This window comes from Phyllopteryx taeniolatus, chromosome 2, assembly GCF_024500385.1.
Source record: "Phyllopteryx taeniolatus isolate TA_2022b chromosome 2, UOR_Ptae_1.2, whole genome shotgun sequence".
Lineage (NCBI taxonomy): Eukaryota > Metazoa > Chordata > Actinopteri > Syngnathiformes > Syngnathidae > Phyllopteryx > Phyllopteryx taeniolatus.
Window position 1 is genome coordinate 3261993 of NC_084503.1, and position 21399 is coordinate 3283391.

Sequence of the window (21399 nt, forward strand, 5' to 3'; positions counted from 1 at the left end):
TACAGAGATTGATTTTATTTCCATTGTCTTTTTTGTTTGTTTCGGAGATAATTGCTGAAAACACGTGCAATGACTGTGAACTATGTTGCAGCTCCTGATGTACTGAAGTGTGGTACCTCCTAGTACCTTCTCCACAACGTATTCACTTAGCATAAGTTAGTGATTCTCAAAAGTGTGGTACAAAGTAATGCGTTACTTTGGGCTAAAAACTGCCATTTTGAGTAACGAGCAAAGTAACGCGTTACTTTCCCTGGGGAAGTAATTAGACTACAGTTACTTCGTCAAACCAACATTTACTTTTGCATCATCGATGTCTCTCACTAGATACTAATTCGTAGCTGGTGATTCTCACAAAGAGCAGTCCAGCAGGGCAAAACCATTAAATCGGAGAAAGCCATTGGGAAGTGGTTGTTTATTACACAATGCACAGTGACTGTGCAGTACCATAAAAGTGCAAAGAAATGTACAATTTCACAGACCACAATCGGCAGTGTATTGAGAATGCTGTGCTTGTTGGCGTGTCAAGTCTGCATTAAGTTGCTGATTTAATGTGGCTTCAACTACAATAATATTTAAGTTATTGGTTCATGTTGTAGATATCATTCTGCAACTTGTGTGGGCGTACATTACCAAGTAATGGGTACAGTTAAGCTAATGCTTCCTTCGTAAGTGATATTACTGCCACTTGGCAGCTGCTGATAGTAAATAAAAAGTTACTTTTTTTTTCTAACTTAGTTACTTTGAAATCAAGTAATCAGTAAAGTTACTTTTAAGCTCAAGTAATCAGTAAAGGAAATAAGTTACTTTTTCAAGGTAACTGTGTACAGTGTCATAGAGGTACACGAACAATGAATACTCTAATCCAGTACAGTACATTGGTCAAATGCAGGTCAGTTGTGTGTAACTTCTAAGTCCAACAAATGTGAATTTAATCACTGAGTAATGTTTGTTATCAACCATGTATTTGGGACATGTTATTATTTAACTTTATGCGCAATACATTTACTCGCTCTTGTAGTTTGTCCAGTGGGAGTTTCCGTAGTTAGCTGTGCACACTGCACACGTCGGAGTCCCACAAACAAGGCGATGTGACTGCTCAATCCGTGTTCGTGTTTTTATCTTAAATTAGTGTCTTTTTTTTTGTTTTGCTCTTCTTTAGTTGCTACACTGTTCTGTCTCATGACATAACAAATATTAACTCCTCGCTGCGCTTGTAAGCTTCTCACTGAAGGCTGCTTTATTAGCTTGCTAGCTGCGAACAAAGACGCGTTTGTTAGCAGCGCATGCTAGCAAGGCTAACATGTCGACAAGAGAATGAATGCTGAGAGCGTTCCGAGAACGTCAATGAACTGCGACTGGTGAAGAAGCAAACGGGAAGAATGATAGCCGAGTACGAGGAGGACCTTTTTGCAGCCAGAGAGGAGAACGCGCGACGGCGCCGCTGCGTGTTGCACACAGCAGGTTTGTATCTTCTCGAGAAGCGCTTCTTTTATGATCGAATTCCGAGGTGGTGGTAAGAAGTCACATGTGGCTAATCATCAGTAAGTCTCAAGTTCTAACCTTCAAGTTTCAAGCAAGTCACAAATCGCTGTGAGAAAATCCAATAAGTCGAGTCTTAAATCATGCAATTGTGGTCAGTCACTTGGGAAAAAAAAAGCTCATTTCAGGTGAAATTCCAGGATGAAGATAAAATTCACTATAACCTTTCTAGATGAACTGAATTTGACCTCTAAACATTTAAACGCGCATGTCCAACTGTTCAATGTTTACATATTTTTTTTTTGCAATTTCTGTTCTTTAACAAGACGCTGAACGGTTAAAATTCAGGTGTTTGATCCATGGAAATATTAAAGATCAACTGCCTGTTGTCCATTTTGCCTTTCAGCGAACTGTTCGAAAATTACTGAAACATTGAACAGTTCAACGTGCATTCAAAAATGGAGAACAGGTCAAGTTAAATTCACCTGTAAAGATTATAGTATAGTTTGGTAGGTATGGATACCTTTAACATTTGAACTGGTATGGTACCAATTCCCAGTACACACCACTACCAATTTTCAGTACTTTTGTAAGTGGTAAATAAATGGTCAATTTATATCTAGCATCTTATGCTGACCGGCTTTAATGTCATAATTCGCCGATCCGATCAATGGCTCCGCAAAAGACATTTACTCCGCGTCGCCGCGTACACATTATGTTGGAATCCAAAAGCTAGTTTATTTTGAGCCTTGTCACGTGTCTTTTGACGTAGCAGTGTAAATATCTGACGGCCAATGAAGTTATTTGAAAAAATAGAAAAAAAAAAACAGCGGTGTGCCCGGATCAAACTACAAGACAAATTGGCTCTTTCACGATTGCACTATTGAGACTACTGCAATAAAATCTTATATTCCGATACCACCGCATCCCGTTTTTTACGATCATTGGATTTTATCTTGTCAACACAAATGCGACCGGATACACTCGTACACCAGTTTGCTTGTTTCCCCGACACACCAACCGGCCAGCTAGCTTGTTGCTAATACCAAAGCGCTGTACAGCTGGTTTCCCCTTCTCGAGCGACGCTACAATCGGTACACGGCATACCTCAGCCTCCGCCATGGTTTAACGTCGCTGCCGATATCCCGTCATGTGGATTATTAAACTGCTCCTATGGGTTGCTCTGTGTCTGGCTGTCGCGCATGCAACTCCGTTACTTCTTCGGTGGCTGAGATGTCAGTTATGTGTCCAGACCTTTTCAAGCAGGACCCCCCCCCACTTTTCCCATCATTCTTTTGAGCACTTTTGAGCCAACTCTTCCACTTCCAATAAATAGACGGACAGACAGACAAATAGAGAGATAGAAGCACTGCGATTGGCTGGCGACCGGTTCAGGGTGTACCCCGCCTCCCGCCCGAAGATAGCTGGGATAGGCTCCAGCAGCCCGTGACCTTAGTGAGGAGAAGCGATGAAGAAAATGGATTGATGTTTAAACTGTCTGTATGAACTGACAGTAGACTATTATTAAAAGGATCTTTTGAAAAAAAAAATCCCCCTGCTCTGGGCCCATCTAATGCCTCTTAATTTGTTTAATATTTATTATTTTACAACTGGGCACGGCAGGACAATAGCAGCCAATCAGTGAGTGTAGTGAGACGAGGAATAACCGAATAGTCCGTCTCTCTTTTGCAGGCACACGCGGCGACTGTGATACGCTAAACATGCTGTCTACACCCAGCACCCTCTGGGAGGCTTTTTACCTTTAAGTCTGACTCGAGTCCAGTCATGTGACTCGATTCCCCCACCTCTGTTAACCACTGGGAATACAAGCATCTACATTCGGGCAGTGTTTCCCAACCTTTATAGTTTTTAATAACCTTGGAAAAATGTTGCGGCACTCCATGCAAAAAAAAAAAAAAAAAAAAGTCACACAAAGTAGTGTGCTTAAATTAATGATAACCACGTCTCCATTGACTTACTCAGTGTGAAAGCAGGGCACGTTTAGTTGAACACAAATCTACAGTGTTATTCTGCTGTATGAATGACAATAGACGGTTACACAGGTTAAAGGACCTCTGTAATATGTGAACATTGGGAATTATTCCATAGTTCTGGACTTAAAAATGATGTCTGCAGTGAGCTATTCTCCTCAAAAGGCTTGTTTTCTGATGACAGAAGCCAGATTTTAGCCCGAGTTTAAAGGTCAGATGACAAAGATGTTATGGGGTCAGTTAAAATTCACATTTGCATTGTTTATATGCTATGCAATACATGCACGTAACTTCCAGCAAGTTTTCAACCATAGTTTAGCTAGAAATGAGGTTTTTATGGCGCATATTGCTACCAGAAGTGACGTTGCAATTGCCAAAGACAGCGCGCTACACTTTATACGCAATGGCGCGCAACGTGTTGGAATATGTGGTGGAGGAGGATTTCGACGTACAGGAGCACCCAATTGAACTAGGGATCGTCAAAGCGCACGTTTGAGCCGATCAGACAGTGGCGACGACGAGCAGCTGGCGGTGGAGGTCCCGACGGCCGTAGGACAAATAGTTGGCACCGCAGCTGGTTTCAGCCTCTCCCCTTCTCAAAACACGCCGGTTCGAAGTGATCGGCACAGAGTTTGGAATGCTTGCTAGGGTTAGGGTTAGGGTTAGCTGAGCACGTTTCTTCCCCCGTCGAGTGACTTTCAGTAAGGTCACTTCTTGGATTGACTACATTCCGTTTCACATCACAGTTCACGGCGTCATGACTCTGACAACCCTGCAAAACATAAAATAGTCTGGCGTTAGATTTGCTTGGTTGGGAAGGGGCCAAATCGGGACAAAAACAACCCGATTGTCTTCATGTATGTACCGGCCTTAACAATCAATGGGGCAGCGACAACATGTAAAGTATGAGTAAATATTGCTACTTTATAGTGTAGTCCATTCCTTTGTCCACCATGCAGCAAATTTGACTTCCAGCTCTGTCGCTGACGTCACACTTCGACATGGTGGCGTATCGATTTTGGCGATGAAAAAGGGGCCTTCCCAGGGACAATTTGTTATTTACCAATTGATCCAAAACAGATTGGTATTCTTGGAAATGACTGCCAGTTTCATTTTCTTGAGCACAAAATGCATAAGAGAACTTGTAAGTGAAATAGAGGTCATCTGGACGCTATAAGTCCTTTAACTTCCACTTCTGCCAGCAGCATTCCGGTTCTTTCACCGCATCACCTTAAGTTTTATCATCCTGCTTTCTCCACTGGAGCGTAACCTGCTTGTCGGACTGCTACTGCTGTTCACTGCCGAGCCAGTGGCCAACAGTAGCTACGCCTCTGCTAACATGGCGCTTTAGAAAGAGTAGTGTGTTAGGGCGCCATCTTAGAGCATTACAGAAAGCACGAATAGTTCAATTTTTCCGTAAAACGTTATTTGTTTGGGTCGACAGAAAAAAATTGTGACACTGGGTGTCCGTCTGCAATCAATGTCCGTGTGAAATATGGGTTCTGGTGGTGCAATCATGGTTTCCCCTGTACTTGTTTAAAAACACAAACTAAAAAGGTTTTATTGCTTGTGACAGTAAAATAAATAAATAACCTATAATTAAATATACAAGAAGAACTAACTTTACATTGCTGTTTGGTATGCGGATGTCCAGAGTACGCACACCCCCAACCCCCAACAGTTGTTGTTTTTTTAAATGCCGAGGCATAGGGAGATTATTTTTCAAAATTATTTTACTGGATTTACTTGTAACAATCTAATAATTAGAGGGCACAAGGCAAGATATGGTGCATTCGTAAAATATTCACTCTGCTTCACTTTTTAATCCACATTTTATGTTACAGCTTTGTTCTGAACAGAAATAAATTAGTTCAGTTTTGTTTTTATGCGACACCCCATAATGACAACAAAAAATTTTTTGGGAGAGTTTTCCAACTTCATCAATGTATTAATGAATTATTAGTACATTGAAAGCGCCAGGAATACGTTGCGGATGACCATGCAGCTGTTAATACATTCCTCGTGTTTTTATCTTCACCATGATGTGAGTCTTGGATTTCTGCCCTACAGGTCTCCGTGAAGAAGGCGTTTCTCCTAAGGAACAGCGGGAGTGGACCTCCAGGGTGGAGCAGCGGGAGCCAGAGCCCCCCCACATTAAAGAGGAAGAAGATGAACACAGCATCGATGAGGAGGGAGAGCAGCATGACAGGCTGGACTTCCCGGTGATTCATGTCATTGTGAAGAGTGAAGACGACGAAGACGAGCCTCACTCCTCCCAGCTTCGTCGCGGTGACGGTGAGGAGAGATCACAAGCAGACAGCCTCATAGCTCCACTGTCAGAGAGTGAGGACACGCAGTCACACTCTCCTGTCACTGATGATGACGAACACTCTAAAGGTTATAGGACATGTCATACGGACAACAAACACTTGACGTGTTCCGTTTGTGGGAGAAGCCTTTATGACAAGAAAACGTTGAAAGTCCACATGAGGACGCACACGGGAGAGAAACCTTTCGTCTGCTCAGTTTGCGGTAAAACGTTCGCTCAGAGGGGTAATTTGATCAAACACACTAGAACGCACACCGGAGAGAAACCCTTCACCTGTCCGTACTGCGGCACGAGTTTCAGCGACAGTTCGACATTAGTGAAGCACATGAGGAGACACACTGGCGAGAAACCTTTTAGCTGCTTGGTGTGCGGTGAAAGATTCACCCGGAAGTCCAATTTGACGACGCACACAAGGACACACACCGGAGAGAAACCTTTTGCATGCTCAGTGTGCAGCATTATGTTCAGCGACCGTTCGTCGCTGAATAAACACATGAGAACGCACACGGGAGAGAAACCTTTCAGCTGCTCAGTGTGCGGTCAGAGATTCACTCAGAAGGGACACATGACGACACACACGAGAAGACACACCGGAGAAAAACCTTTTGTCTGCTCGGTCTGCCACACCAGTTTCAGCGACCGCTCAACTTTTGTCCGGCACATGAGAAGACACACTGGACAGACACGTTTGCCTGCCACTGAGGAAACGCGAAATTGAAATGTCACATTTGTCAACACACACCTGGTGAGGCAGTGTTGAGTTGCAGTGTGTGTATTCAACGATTGTCTTGTACACTACTCACAAAACGTTTTGCATATTGGGCTTCATGGTGAAATTTCCAGGATGAACCTAAAATGCCTTATACAGTGATACCTTGATTTACAAGTGTCCCAGCTTTCGGGTTTTTTTTAGTTACGAGATGTCGATTTTTATTTATTTTTTGCTTTGTGTTGCAAGCCAAAATTTGAGTTACAAACGAATTTCAAATACTACATCACACACGGCATTACCAGATAACTAGCAACCCTTTATTGCTCAGTAACTGTTTTTCTCAATGTCTTTATGTCTCCAAAGTGTTCTCTGTCAGTTGACTGTCTGTTGTCGTAGTAGAGCGGCTCCAACTACCGCAGACAAAATCCTTGTGTGTTTTTTGGACATACTTGGCAAATAAAGATGATTCTGATTCTGATGTAATGCTTTCGCATGTGGGTAAGGAACTCCACGATCACCGATGCACTTTCAGCCGTCTATTGATGAGGGACAAACATTCAAACACAAATACGCAAAGAGGATGCGAGCAAGCAGCTGCTGTAGGCCACATCTCACCCCCGGGCACTTACGTGCAACTGTTACATCCACCCCAAAATACTACAGTGCGCACAGTACTTTTTTTCCATGGGACAATTTTTTTTTGTTACCTTTTTTTTGCAGCGTCCAGTAGTTGATGTTGGTGCTACTTCTCCTCTTTTGTTGCAGGACGTTCGTCCACATACTCTGTCGTTCTCGCGCACATTTTCACACAATACTCGCAACACTTTACACTCGCACTTGAATTTTGCGTTGCAATTTCAGTATTGATCAATAAATGTGTTTGCTGACGGCTAGCGGGCTAAGCTATCTTGAGAAGCTTCAACGTGTACCGAGACAATCCTATCCTGACACAAAAACTTTTTACCCTAGTAAAGCAATGATGGATGTACTGTGATGAAGGTTCAGTACGTTGAGTACTAGTTCAGGAAGAATTTTTTTTTTTTTTTTAGTGAAGCGTATGTGCAATAAAAATTGCACTGCAATTATCCATGGATTTTAGCGGTCCACTGTACACTGAAAAAAGTCGCTTGAATTTATTTTATCCTAACATGTACATCACTTGCACATGGTTCAAATGTGTTAAACTAACATATATTATTCCAATATTTGAGGAGCAAATGTCAGTTTACCATATTTTAATCATGTGCAAATGATAGTGTGCTACTGTTCAACTCTGCGTCAGAGAACAGCAAGTTATGCAAAAAGTACTGAAACATTGAAAAGTTGAACATTTGCATTCAAACGTTTAGAGACACCAAATTAAGTTCACCTCTAAAGGTTACAGTGCATTTTTGGTTCATCCTGAAATTTCCCCCCCCCGAAGCCCAATATCCCTAACTTTTGGTGACTCTTGTTGGCATCAAGAAACCGTCTGTAAGTGTCGCTTGTGGAAAAACGGCAGCTGTCAGTCAAGTGGCAGCACAGACGGTTGCTTTGGTCATGTGATTAGACGAGTGTGTACAGTCTGTGACGATGTCAAATATGAAATGATGTTAGTGTTAAATTTCATAGCCAAATTCTTGTGCTCGCGCATATTTCCTCAAACAGGGTCTGCTAGGACTACTGGGGATATTGTATTTCCCAGTAACCAAGTGGTTAGTACATCTGCCTCGAAGTTCTGTGGTTCAGGGTTCGAATCTGAGCTGCGACCTTTGTGTTTTTTTTCCCCATGCTTCCATGGGTTTTATCCAGGTACTCCGACTTCCTCCCACATTCCAAAAAAAATGCTTGGTGGTTTCTTTAAATTCTCTAAATTGTCCATAGGTGCGAATGGTTGTTTTTTTTAATGTGCCCTGCGATTGGCTGGCGACCAGTCCGGGGTGTACCCCATCTCATGGGAGAGGTTGCAGCTCAGTTGTGACCCTGATGAGGCCATGCGCCATTTTGGTTTATTAGGGTTATTTAAAAAACGGAATGTGGCGACTAATAATTGAGTAACTGGCAGAAGGCTTTACAGATACCACATGCAGTGGGGCAAAAAAGTATTTAGTCAGCCACCAATGGTGCAAGTTCTCCCACTTAAAAAGATGAGGGAGGCCTGTAATGTTATATATATATAGGTATACCTCACCTATGAGAAACAAAATGAGAAAAAAAAATCCAGAAAAGCACATTGTCTAATTTTTAAAGAATTTATTAGCAAATTATGGTGGAAAATAAGTATTTGGTCACCTACAAACAAGCAAGATTTCTGGCTCTCACAGGCCTGTAACCTCTTCTTTAAGAGGCTCCTCTGTCCTTCACTCGTTACCTGTATTAATGGCACCGGTTGGATTTTGTTATCAGTATAAAAGACACTTGTCCACAACCTCAAACAGTCCCACTCCAAAGTCCATTATGGCCAAGACCAAAGAGCTGTCAAAGGACACCAGTAACAACATTGTAGACCCGCACCAGGCTGGGAAGACTGAATCTGCAATAAGTAAGCAGCTTGGTGTGAAGAAATCAACTGTGGGAGCAATTGTTTGAGAATGGAAGACATGCAAGACCACTCATAATCTCCCTCGATCTGGGGCTCCACGCAAGATCTCACCCCGTGGGGTCAAAATTATCACAAGAACGGTGAGCAAAAATCCCAGAACCACACAGGGGGGACCTAGTGAATGACTTGCAATCTGTAACGGACTACGCCGCCAGGGACTCAAATCCTGCAGTGCCAGACGTGTCCCCCTGCTTAAGCCAGTACATGTCCAGGCCCGTCTGAAGTTTGCCAGAGAGCATTTGGATGATCCAGAAGAGGATTGGGACAATGTCATAAGGTCAGGTGAAACCAAAATAGAACTTTTAGAAAATCTTTGGAGGGAGTGGAAAGTCTGTGTTGCCCAGCGACAGCCCCAAAACATCACCGCTCTCGAGGAGATCTGCATGGAGGAATGGGCCACAATACCAGCAACAGTGTGTGAAAACCTTGTGAAGACTTACAGAAAACGTTTGACCTCTGTCATTGCCAACAAAGGGTGTAGAACAAAGTATTGAGATGAACTTTTGTGATTGACCAAATACTTAATTTCCACCATCATTTGCTAATAAATTCTTTAAAAATTAGACTGATTTTCTGTTATTTTTTTCTTCTTCTCAAGTGAGGCCTATGATTCCAGGCCTCTCTCATCTTTTAAGTGGGAGAACCTGCACAATTGGTGGCTGACTAAATACTTTGTTGCCCCACTGTAAGCACGGCCATTGCTGTGTGTTAAGGTAATTATGTATTGTTGTTGTTATCAGATGTCATTTTAAAGATAATGAAATCCACCTCGTGGCACCACTGACTTGAGATATACTGAATTGTGTTTGTAATGGTTAGTTTTTTGCCTGTGGACGTAGACCCAGACATGATGAAATTGTGTCTTCAATATAGATATAATGTGCTCACGAAATACTAACGTGGGGTAAATATCATTCCCGTGGACAACTTGGACGTCGGGGTAAGCAAATGGAGTGCACCTTCGCTAGACACTGCAATACCGTTCCTGTTTAAATCTATATTCTGGCTAAAATGTAACATTTTTTGCTCCATGTCATGTCTGGGCCTTTGTACTTGTGTAATATATTTTAATTGCAATAGAGGAGCTACGATTACGTATATTTTTATTAAAAGATTGGCAGACTTTTACATAAGCACAACTTAGTTATGTGATAAACAATAATGACTTTAAAGTTCTTAATAAATGTCAATGCTCTGTGATAGTTACAATGTGAAGTATACAGAATGTTGTCAATGTTGTGCCTAAAAGGAATAATAAATGCAATTGCTTGACTGGCTTAACATTTGTCATCTCTTGGTCCAAAAAACGTGAAAGCCAAAAATAACATTTTGCCTCTCACAGGCAGCAAAAGACCTCGCGCTCCAAAAACTTCTCTCACGCACACCTCAAAATCTTGCAAACAAAAACTCACATCCACAAACAAATCCTCTCGCACATACAAAAAAAATCACACACCTAAAAACTTACAAAAAAAGTCTCACAAAAAATCTTCACATACCAAAAAACTCTCATACAAAAAAATTAATTACACGCCAAAAAAAAACACACACAAACTCTCACTCACAAAAAAGTCATACGACTGCAAAAATCTTTCTCACACACAGCATAAAATCTCGCATACACAAAAAAAAAACACGCAAAAACTCCAAAACGTTTCTCACAAAAATCCTCTCACACCCAACAAAAAACATCTCAATCACACCTCCAAAAATCAAGAAAAACACAAAAAAACTCACCACGCCAAAATATTCACACCAAAGATAACTCGCTCACGCAACAAAAAATATCACACACATAAAACTCAAATCCTCCACAAAAAAACTGTCAAGCTAAAAAAACTTACACTACCAAAGAACTCCCACACAAAAAAAACATCCAAAAACCTTTCACATTCCAAAAAAAAAAACTCAAACAAAAAAAGCCCTCATTCATGCACAAACTCCCACGAAACTCATACAAAAAACCTCTAACACACACACCAAAGAACTCGCACACTACAAAAAAAAACACTCACACACACACAATATAAAATACACATGAAACACAGGCAAAACCCACACCTCCAAAAATCTCAGGCCCCAGAAACTCACACATCAAAAAAACTGTCACACACACACAAAAGTTTTCCTGTTCACCCAAAACCCGTTTACTGAAACAGAAACCTTCCTACAAAGAAAAAAAAAAAACCTCATCTTTTTTGTCTTAAGTGAGACCTTTTTTGTTTAACATAAACATTTGGAACATCTCGATCATGTAAGTACACTCGTGGTGCTTCAGTTGACATTTGAACACGCAGACGAATCCGTGTTCTGAGGTTGTGCTCGGAGAGTCGTTCACTCAGCAAATTGCTACCAGTGCTGTGGGTTTTCTCGCTAAAGTGAGCAACACGCCATGTTTGGAAACTTCCTCTTTCTTATCTTGACTCAACACGGCAGGTTGTCTGGATGTTTGTAAAATCAACGTTTGTATGGTTTTTTTTCTCGGTAGATGGATGGGAGACCGACCGATGGGGTCAAGTCAAGCAGGCGTTCCTAAATGTTTGGGTGAACTTTGTTCTAAAGTCAAAGCTCAAGTGGCAAGGTGCCATGTTGTAATCACCACGTACACATGACATTTCCTGCAGAGTTGATTTAAAAAAAAATGTAAATAAAAAAAAAAACCTTGTGTATGCATCACTTCCTTTCCACCCACATTCGCCACCAGTTTATCTTCTCGTGATGTGATGTGATGTGACACTGCTGACAGCCGCCACACCAGGCAGGACGTGTCGGCGTCAAATTGGGGTCCCGTGATGCAAGCGGTCGTCCTTCTCTTCTGGCTCGTGTGCTGTTGCGCCGCTGAGGGTGAGTTTTTGTCCGAATCCTCCCGAGTGCTCGGCGCTTTCTTCACACTGAGGGGTGGGCACACTTTTGTATGCTTTTAATTTTAAAAATAGATAGATGGCCCATCTCATTCAATGAAGTAAAAAAAATATATATATTTATGTCAACTATTTAATTTTAAGTTTATTTTAATAATATGGAATGGATTGTAATTTAAAAACGTTATTCATAATTATTTTAGCCAATTATTTAATAAAATATAAAATTATAACTATAAATTTAATATTTGTATTTAATGCACTATTTTTACAATAGATCACAGCAAAAGTTAGTTTAGTGCTAAAATAATTCTCATTATTTTATTAATTATAAATAATTTAATAGAATTCAAAATTAAATGTATACAATTTTTTACTTCATATTTTTAGATCATTTACAATTGTTCAATGTAAGTTTTTTACATTTACATAAAAACCATTAAAAAAGTATATTAATAAAATCTCATTTTGAATTCTATTTATAATTTAATTATTATTATAGCAAATTATTAAATGTGTACATTTTCTTCCATATTTTCCATTATTAAAAATACATTTTAATAAAATAGGTCACATTTTTAAAATAAAAATTACAAATTAAAAGGAATTTACTTACAGTTACATAATTGTTTTGGGAAATAGATGATTAAATGGGTATATAAGTGTTTCTTTCATTTACAAGAAATCAATGTTAGTTTATTTTAATTAAATAATTTTCATTTAACTATCATTCACTCATACAATTTCATTATAATTAAACAATCATATATTAAAAGTGAAAAACACATTTTATTTCACATTTTTATTTTATCCTTTACAGTAAATAATTGTAAAGGTTCATTTTAACAAATAACGATCTTTTCGTTACTAATAATGTAATTATAATGAGACAGTTATTTCATAAAATAAATAAAAACCGTGTATATCAAGTGTGTTTTTGATTGTATTGTTTACCATGAATGTATCAACCCACTATTGAGCTAAACCAATATTCCAAATGTGAATGTATACATTTAAACATTTAAACGTACGGCCCGTACTTGAACCACCCCCTGTTCTAACCATTTTCTTGGGTCTTGGTGTTCAGACTGCCAAGATGTCCTCTCTGTCTGCCAAGCGGAAAATTCCTGGACCAGGTAACGTTCTCAAACTACGTTCGCAATTCATTCAATGCTACGGATGTGCACGGCATCCCTGAAAATGTGATGGATGGATGGATGGATACGTCGATAGATAAATAGCATAGATAATCCCTAAATCTAACATGCCGAAGGGGAATTCAACAAGGTTGCTATATTTTCTTTGAGTGTATCCACCGACAATAATTTGGTTGCGTGTGTGAGAAGATGGGATTTAAAAAAAAAAAAATCATTCATTAAAATGGCTATTTAGTGAAACTGAAGAATGTGGAGACAAAAGTGAAGTTTAAAAAAAAAAAGTTTTACAATGAGATGAAATGGAAGTAGTGACTCACTTTTTGACGTGGGCTGTCGGTGTAGCAAATACGGAAGTGGTACAACAGACGTCTCGCATCGCACTTTTTGCACTTTTGCCTGTCATACAAGTGTACAAAAAATAAAATAAGTTGATGACAGTATGGTTAAATAAAAAAATCGAACAACTTCCCCTCCATTTTTGAAGGCATACTGTTTTAACACAACATTTATATGCACGAGCCTAAATGGCATTGACATGTATGAATCCATAAATTATTTGATGAAATGTGCTGTAAAAAACAATGCAGTGTAACATGTAATATGAACTGTTGTGTTTTTAGGTGTTATAAGGAGCGGATTGTAACCTGCACACTAAAAAGGCGAATCGGGAGCGTCTTCATTTTAGGGACTGTTGACCCTTCCAAAGAGGTGAGATAATTTCTTATGTCCTTTTATTTGATTCATGCTCACGAAGTCATCAAAGACGTTTGTTGTCGAATGATTATCAGTGGGAGGAGAGTCCGAGTCCGGAACATAGCGTTCACATCCCATCGTCAGCCCTCCAGAGATCCAGAGGACCCGAGTCCGGGGACGGGGTGTCGATGGCGGTCACCGTGCTCAACAGTGAACATTTCAAGGTCAGTAGCAAGCGCACAGAATCGTTTAGCTATTTCAGAGGAGGGGAGGGCGAAGTGAAGATCCACTTTTTAACACGTTCGCGTCACTAGCGTAAAAGTAGCTTCCTGTCGTATTTCAGCAACGCTGTTGAGGTTTTTAAGGAATTCAAGTCAATAAATAAAACATCTGGGACAAAGCAATATCCTCAGGAGAACTAGGAATTTAGTTTTGAAATTGATCTTGGGTTACAGTGAAGACCCACCCGTCGCAGGTGATTAAATATCTTTAAAAATAAGCAAAAGTAAATTTGCATTATTTGAATGCCCGCAGACCAACAATCAGGCTCAGATCAATATTGATTTAGAAAGAGTATATGAAAATAATTTTTGGGGCATTGTTATTGATCATAAACTATGCTGGAAGCCGCATAGTGGCCTTTTTGGGTGCCATTTTTGCTCAGTCTCTTGGTTATTGCTGAGTCATGCGCACTGACCTTAACTGAAGCATGTGAGGCCTGCGCTTCTTTAAATAATAATAATATAATACAATCACCATTTCAAAACAGCAGTTTTGTTTTGACATTTGTTTGATGATGTTAAACATTCAAGTGGGGAAACTATGCAAATGTATAAGAATTTGAGAAGGCGGCCAATACTTTTTCACAGCACTATATGTCAGGGATTCTCAAAACTGCGGTACGCGGGTTCCCTCAAGTGGTACACGAAACAATCACTTGCCTGTGTGCAGTTCACTTGTATCTAGTCCGTGAGTCCAAAACATTTGTATCTAATATTAAAAAATTGTTTTTAAAAATGGATGTAGTTACTATTTAAATTTTTTTTTTTTAATTGTTTTTTAAAAATGGATGTAGTTACTATTTTATTTTTTCAATAACATTTTTATTTAGTCATTGTTTAAATACAGTTTTGTATTTTCCTATGTTTAAGCACAGCGCTAATGTTCAAACCAGATATACAGCAGTAATGTTATGGTGGCTTACAATAGTATTAAATATACTCTAATTAATCTACACTACTACACTACTGTATTTTAACACTGGTCATTATGGCGGTACTTGGAGAACTAAATCATTTTGAAGTGTTTCTCGGTGTAAAAACTTGGAGAACCACAGGGTTGTGGCGATCATTAATTTTGGTGAATAATTACATGGGCCTAAATAAGATGAACATTTTCACGTGACGTCGCCAAACGCTTTAATTCAAGCTACTTTGAAGTGCATTAGGTCTGAAAGAAGACTTTGGACTGCATTTATTGTATTCCACAGCTCGCAAGTCGAAAACATGGGAGAAGAATCCTTCCGGGACCACCTGGCCCGACAGGCATCGTGTTAGGGGGGAACGTCCTGGTGGTGCAGGCAGGTCTACGCCCACTCCAGAACCTCCCAGAACCCATCACTTTAACCTTCAAATACAACAAGAAGGTAAAAAAAAAAAATCATGGGTGCTTATTGCTAGGCAACTGAATCCTCATCTGCTGTCCTCTGACGTTGTGAACAAACATTTCAGGTTGCCAGCGGGACTTGTGTTTTCTGGGAGGAGTTAAATAAGGAAGATGGAACTGGTGGGTGACGTGATCTAATTTGTTTGATTCTTCATTTCCAAGCACCACCACCACCACTGTAATGTACTGATTGCTCGGTTTTTAGGTCACTGGAGCGCGTACGGCTGTAACACCAGCAACACTGAAAGGGAATTTGTTTGTCGCTGCAACCACTTGAGCTTCTTTGCCGTACTTGTGGTAAAAAAACAAAACAAAAAACACACGTATACAATTTTTCACATTTTCTTAAATGTTTTTGAAGCAAATATATGACCCAGAAACTGTGCTACAAAGTACGAGGTCCTTAGAGTCTTCTTGTTATCACTCGTACAGGTCAAGGAAATAACATTCAAACCTCCGCCTTGGCAATATGTCCTTTTGTAAGCATCAAAGTCTTTATTTTGTAATTTTTTTGGGGACAATTGTGCAAAAGATGTAGAGTCCTCTAGCACTTAGAGCAGTTCGAATGACTAATATAGCAATAGTCCGGTGCAATGACCATTGTGCAAAGGGCGCCGAGACTTCAAGGAGTGTATGCGGTTTAAAGTGACGAGTAGTGGGATAGTCTGGGACAATGTCGATTGTGCAAATGTTGCAGATATTCCTCAGTCAGTGTGCAAGTGGAGCAGATGCTACTCTGGCATGAGTGGCCAGTATTGGTCAACAACAGATATGCAAATAGTGCAGCGTGGCGAGACTACTACAGTGAGTGCACAAGTAATATATAATTGGCCCCACAGAAATGTGACGACGAACTCAAGTAAAAAAAAAAAAAATGTTTTAAATTGCCAGCATGTTGCAATAGAGTTGTAGGTTAGGTGTTTAAGAAGTTGATCGCAAGAGGGAAGAAGCTGTTGGAATGTCTGCTAGTTCTAGTTTGCATTGATCGGTAGCGCCTACCTGAGGGAAGGAGCCGGTGACCGGGATGTGGAGGGTCCGAGAGGATTTTGCACGCTCTTGTCTTAGTTCTGGCGGCGTCCAAGTCCTCAAGGGTGGGTAAGGGGGGTACCGACAGTCCTTTCAGCAGTTTTGATTGTCCGTTGCAGTCGGAGTTTGTCCTTTTTTGTAGCAGCACCAAACCAGACTGTGATGAAAGAACACAGGACTGATTCGATGGCCGCTGTGTAGAACTGTCTCAGCAGCTCCGGTGGCAGGCCGTGCTTTCTCAGAAGCCGCAGGAAGTACATCCTCTGTTGGGCCTTTTTGAGGACGGAGTTGATGTTGGTCGCCCACTTCAGGCCCACTGAGAGACTGTAATTCCCAGGAAGTTGAAGGTCTCGACGGTTGACACAAGGCAGCTGGACAACGTGCTGTGGCGAAGTCCTCCACGATCGTCTCTACAGTCTTGAGCGTGTTGATGAGGTGGCCTCCCCTAGCCTCACCTGCTGTGTCCTGCCCGTCAGGGAGCTGTAAAACCACTGGCAGATGGCAGGCGAGACGCTGAGCTGGAGAAGCTTGGAGGAAGGAGCTGAAGTCCACGATCAGGATCCTCACGTAGGTCCCAGCACTGTCGAGGTGTTCTAGGATGAAGTGCATTCCCATGTTGACTACATCATCCGCAGACCTGTTCCCTCGGTAGGCAAACTGCAGGGGGTACAGCAGGGGACCTATGACGGTCTTGAGGTGGTCCAGCACGAGACGTTCAAAGGACTTCATGACCACAGATGTCAAGGCGACAGGCCTGTAGTCATTTAGACCCGAGATTGCAGGTTTCTTGGGGACTGGAATGATGGTGGAGCGTTTGAAACAGGATGGAACTTCGCACAGTTCCAGAGATCTATTGAAGATCTGAGTGAAGACTGGCGCGAGCTGGTCCGCACAGACTTTGAGGCAGGACGGGGACACATGGTCTGGGCCTGCCGCTTTGTTAATCTTTCGTTGTTTGAAGATGTGTCTCACATCCTGTTCATGGATGGTTAACGCAGAAGTGAGAGGTGTGATTGTGGTCGGGGATGCGGCCGGGTGGGTGTGGGGTGTGAAAGTGTCCTTTTCAAATCTGCAGTAGAAGGTATTCAAATCGTTGGCTAGTGTGCTATGGGGGGATCAGCTGGGGGGGATTGTCGCTTGTAATTAGTCAGCGATTGGAATGCATGCCAGACTGATTTGGAGTCGTTAGCGCTAAACTGTAAACATTTAAGACAACCTAACATACCCTGCATGTTTTTGTAAACATCCAAAGTAATTGCAGTCTTCCACAAACCTAACGTACGTGCTTTTGTAATGGTCAAAGACAATGTAACGTACCCTGAACTTTTCCTTGAACAGAATCCTGACATCTCGCTGAGTGAAGAGGACGCGTTCAACCTGAGTGTGATCACATACGTCGGATCAGCGCTTTCGGTCGTCTTCTCCATCATCAGCTTGATCGTCTACTCGTGTCTCAAGTCAGTTCTTCCAACTCTTCCTTTTCTACGTTTTACATCACACTGAAGAAGAAGAAGAACTCCAATAGCAAATTGATTCTCAAGTAATATATTACAGAGGTTATGAATGTGTTGGTTCAATGGACCTCTTACACCGTTGAGATTTTTCCAAGGACTCCTGCGTAATCCTAACCCCAATTAAACATAACCATGTGTAACCCCTATATGCCAAAAGAATTGGGAAATTGAATATTTTTGAGAAAAGAAAATGTTACTCATCAAATTCCCTTTTTTTTTTTTAAATGAAAAAAAAACAAACAAAAAGGTTTATTCTAAAGAAAAAAAGGTTGTAATCGTTACCAGAACAAAGATATAGTTTGTTGTGATATAAGGTAATAATCTTACAAGTATAAAGTTATATTTTTCCTTGGGATATTATATTACATTTAAGATTTAACAAGGGAAGAAGGTCATTTAACATACAAAACTTTATTCTTGTTATTATGCCTTTTATTCTCGGGGGGGGGGGGGGGGGGGGAAATTCCTTCCCAGTGAACCCCCACTGCAGTGCTGCTGCGTTCAAACATTTGTGCAAGCAAGAGTGGGCCAAAATATCTCTGGAGAGATGTGAAAACTCATTCCAATGACGTGTGTCTCCCTCAGCAAACGGCAGCCCGAAAGAGCCATCGGCTTGCACATGCACCTGACGGGGGCGCTGCTGTGCCTGCACCTCTTCTTCCTGCTCTCCTGCTTGTGGGCCCGGAGGCTCGCCGAAGAGCCGGCCGACTGGGCGTGCGGGGCTCTGGGCCACCTTCTGCACTGGTCTTTGCTGGCCACCGTCTGCTGGTCGGCCCTGGAGGGCTTCCACCTGTACCTCCTGCTGGTGCGCGTCTTCAACATCTACATCAGGAGATACCTGCTCAAACTGAGCGCGGTGGGCTGGGGTGAGAGCACGCAGACACAAGCACACACTTGATTCAAGTTCCATAGCCAGTTTTTTTGTCGTTGTTGTTGTTGAGACAGTGTTGTCAGTACAACGGCCCAAAGCTCGTTGCTCATGTTGTTGACATTGTTCAAGCTTGTTGAACGATAACATTTGATTGTTAGCCTGCATTCTTTCCCTTCAGGTGTGCCCACATTGATTGCTCTGGCTGGTGGAGCGTCTGGTGTTTACGGCAAGTACACACTGGAACTTCGGGACTCCGACAACAATTCAACAATGCAGCTGTAAGTAAACCTCATTGCTGGTGGTCCAAACGCGGCCATTTTTTTTTTTTTTAATTGATAGATTACATTCAAAATAATCCCCAAAGCATTAGAAACTGCTATTATTCCCGCTGAAAATAATGAAATAGAAATGAAATTTAATGTTTTTCTTCAAAGTCTTAAGGTGTTATAACTTTTAATTGCGATTGTGTCATTGGTTATGAGTAATTTTAGCTTCAAATTAGAAACATAATTTGATGGGTGTAGGTAGTATAGACTAGTTTCGGACATCGGCGTGGGTTTTCAGGCTAGCTACGTTTACTTGTTTTAAGACATTTTGCCAAGTCAAATGTTCCGATTCTCTTGACGGCTAATTTTGCTGAGATGAAGTAATATAATCCTCACTTCATTCATATTTTAAATATAAAATACGTCAAAAAACCAACAGGTGCTGGATAAGCAGCAAGTTCCGTCACAGACGAGCGGTTACCTTCGCTACCACAGTGGCCTTCCCCTGCCTGGTGGTCCTGTTCAACTCCTGCATGTTGGGCCTGGTGATCTTCAAGCTGTGGCGGTTGCGAGGAGGCGGCGGAACGAAGGGCGGCCGGGAGAAGGCGAGCAGGTTGTGGAAGGACTGCGTGACCGTGCTGGGCCTCAGCTGCGTGCTGGGTTTACCTTTTGGCCTGTTGAGCATCACCTACGTCTCCCTGACCGGCATCTACATCTTCACCACGCTCAACTTGCTGCAAGGTCAGTCAATTAAGTCAATTAAGCCAATTAAACACAACTGGTACTGACGTGTGTACAACTAAATGCAATAGGACTTCAAAAGTTGCCTAATTTTTGGGAAAAGCATGCATAATGTTACCATGAATGTAATTGTTGTAAAAAAAAAAAATGTTGTAATTTTCCTAGTTAGTCATAATAATATGATTTTAGAGGTTAACGACGGAAGCAGTCATATTTTAATAAGTGAATTGCAGAAACACCGCTTTATTCTTGTAATATTACCATATTTTTTTTCCTGGCAAAGACACATTTATTCTCTTAAAAAAAAAAAAAATAGGACGACAGTATATTCTCGATGTTCATTCTTTGAAGAACATAAAACTATTCATGTAATAATTCACCTTTTATTATAAAAAAAGACTTCATGCAGCTGCGTCACATTTATGAAGAAATTTGTTTATTATCTCTCTCTCTCTCTCTTTCTTTCTCGCTAAGGCGTCTTTGTGTTCCTGTGGTCTTTGGCGGTGACGTGCAAGTCTCAGTTGGATGGGGCCTCAACCTCAAATGACACTTCCTCTCAGAGAATGATGACCACCAGCTTCAACAACTGACGCACCGCAAACATGTTCTGTTGCCTATATTAGGTCGTGTGTGCTTGCGTGACGATGTTTAACGATACAGTCACTTCACCCTTTTCACTTTTGTGTGATCCATAATGTTCAGTTTTGCATTGACAAAAACAAAAAGCATCCGCATACAGATGGAAAATGCAGTCCTCCACCATGTCCTTATCTTGAGTCTGGGGATTTCACTTCATTGTGCAATCGTGTATTACTGTTGCTATGATAAACTACATTTGTGGATCATTTCTAGTGTTGCTGTTTGTCTATATTGTCCAATGTGGTTGTGAACGTGATGAATTGGCGAGAAGCACATTGATCATAGTTTCTTTGAGGACACCAATGTCCAAGTGTGTCACTGACTTTTTTTTTAAATATTATTATTTTAATTCTTTTAATTATTTCTAGTTGTGCTGTTAATTTGCCATGTGAAAGGTGGTGGTTGTCATGAATAATTGACCGGAGAAGCGATTGCATTAATCCTGACACTTGATTCATGATTTTGTTAAATATATAATATATAATTTTGATGATTATGGCCTACAGCAAACAAGAAACCCAACTTCACCATATCTACAACTATAAAATTACGTAATAATCAAGAAACAGTGGAATGATTTAATGTAGAAATTAGGTAGGACTTTGCAGGAGCTTGCGCAAGGAAAAAATAGACTTTTCTTCCTAAATTTATTGCGATGTACCTGTCTCTTTAATGGCATGGCGCCCATGGCGCCTTGTAGTTTGTCCAAGTGGTGTTGCCGTACAACTTCCCCGTCGATCTACTTCCGTGTACGTTTGGCGCTAACCAAACGCGCTTCACGAATAATTCCGAATAATAATTAATAATTCTGTCGACATTGTGCGTTCCATCATTACTTTACCGGCGTAAAAAATAATTACTTCATTCAAAATAA

At 41.0% G+C, this 21399-nt stretch overlaps 2 protein-coding genes across 2 annotated transcripts; both read left to right on the forward strand.

Moving 5' to 3' along the window:
• Positions 1-1061: 1061 nt before the first annotated feature.
• Positions 1062-10364, forward strand: LOC133468099 (gastrula zinc finger protein XlCGF17.1-like). The gene is made up of 2 exons (XM_061753555.1): positions 1062-1461; positions 5541-10364. The coding sequence occupies exons 1-2, from the start codon at positions 1380-1382 to the stop codon at positions 6515-6517; spliced, it is 1059 nt and encodes a 352-aa protein (XP_061609539.1). The 5' UTR covers positions 1062-1379; the 3' UTR covers positions 6518-10364.
• Positions 10365-11784: 1420 nt separating this feature from the next.
• On the forward strand, positions 11785-20733 carry LOC133468077 (adhesion G protein-coupled receptor G3-like). The gene is made up of 12 exons (XM_061753515.1): positions 11785-11936; positions 13041-13089; positions 13731-13818; positions 13899-14027; positions 15293-15448; positions 15534-15588; positions 15674-15765; positions 17833-17951; positions 18594-18874; positions 19058-19157; positions 19585-19886; positions 20361-20733. Exons 1-12 carry the CDS (start codon positions 11885-11887, stop codon positions 20474-20476), a joined length of 1539 nt encoding a protein of 512 aa, XP_061609499.1. The 5' UTR covers positions 11785-11884; the 3' UTR covers positions 20477-20733.
• Positions 20734-21399: the final 666 nt, after the last annotated feature.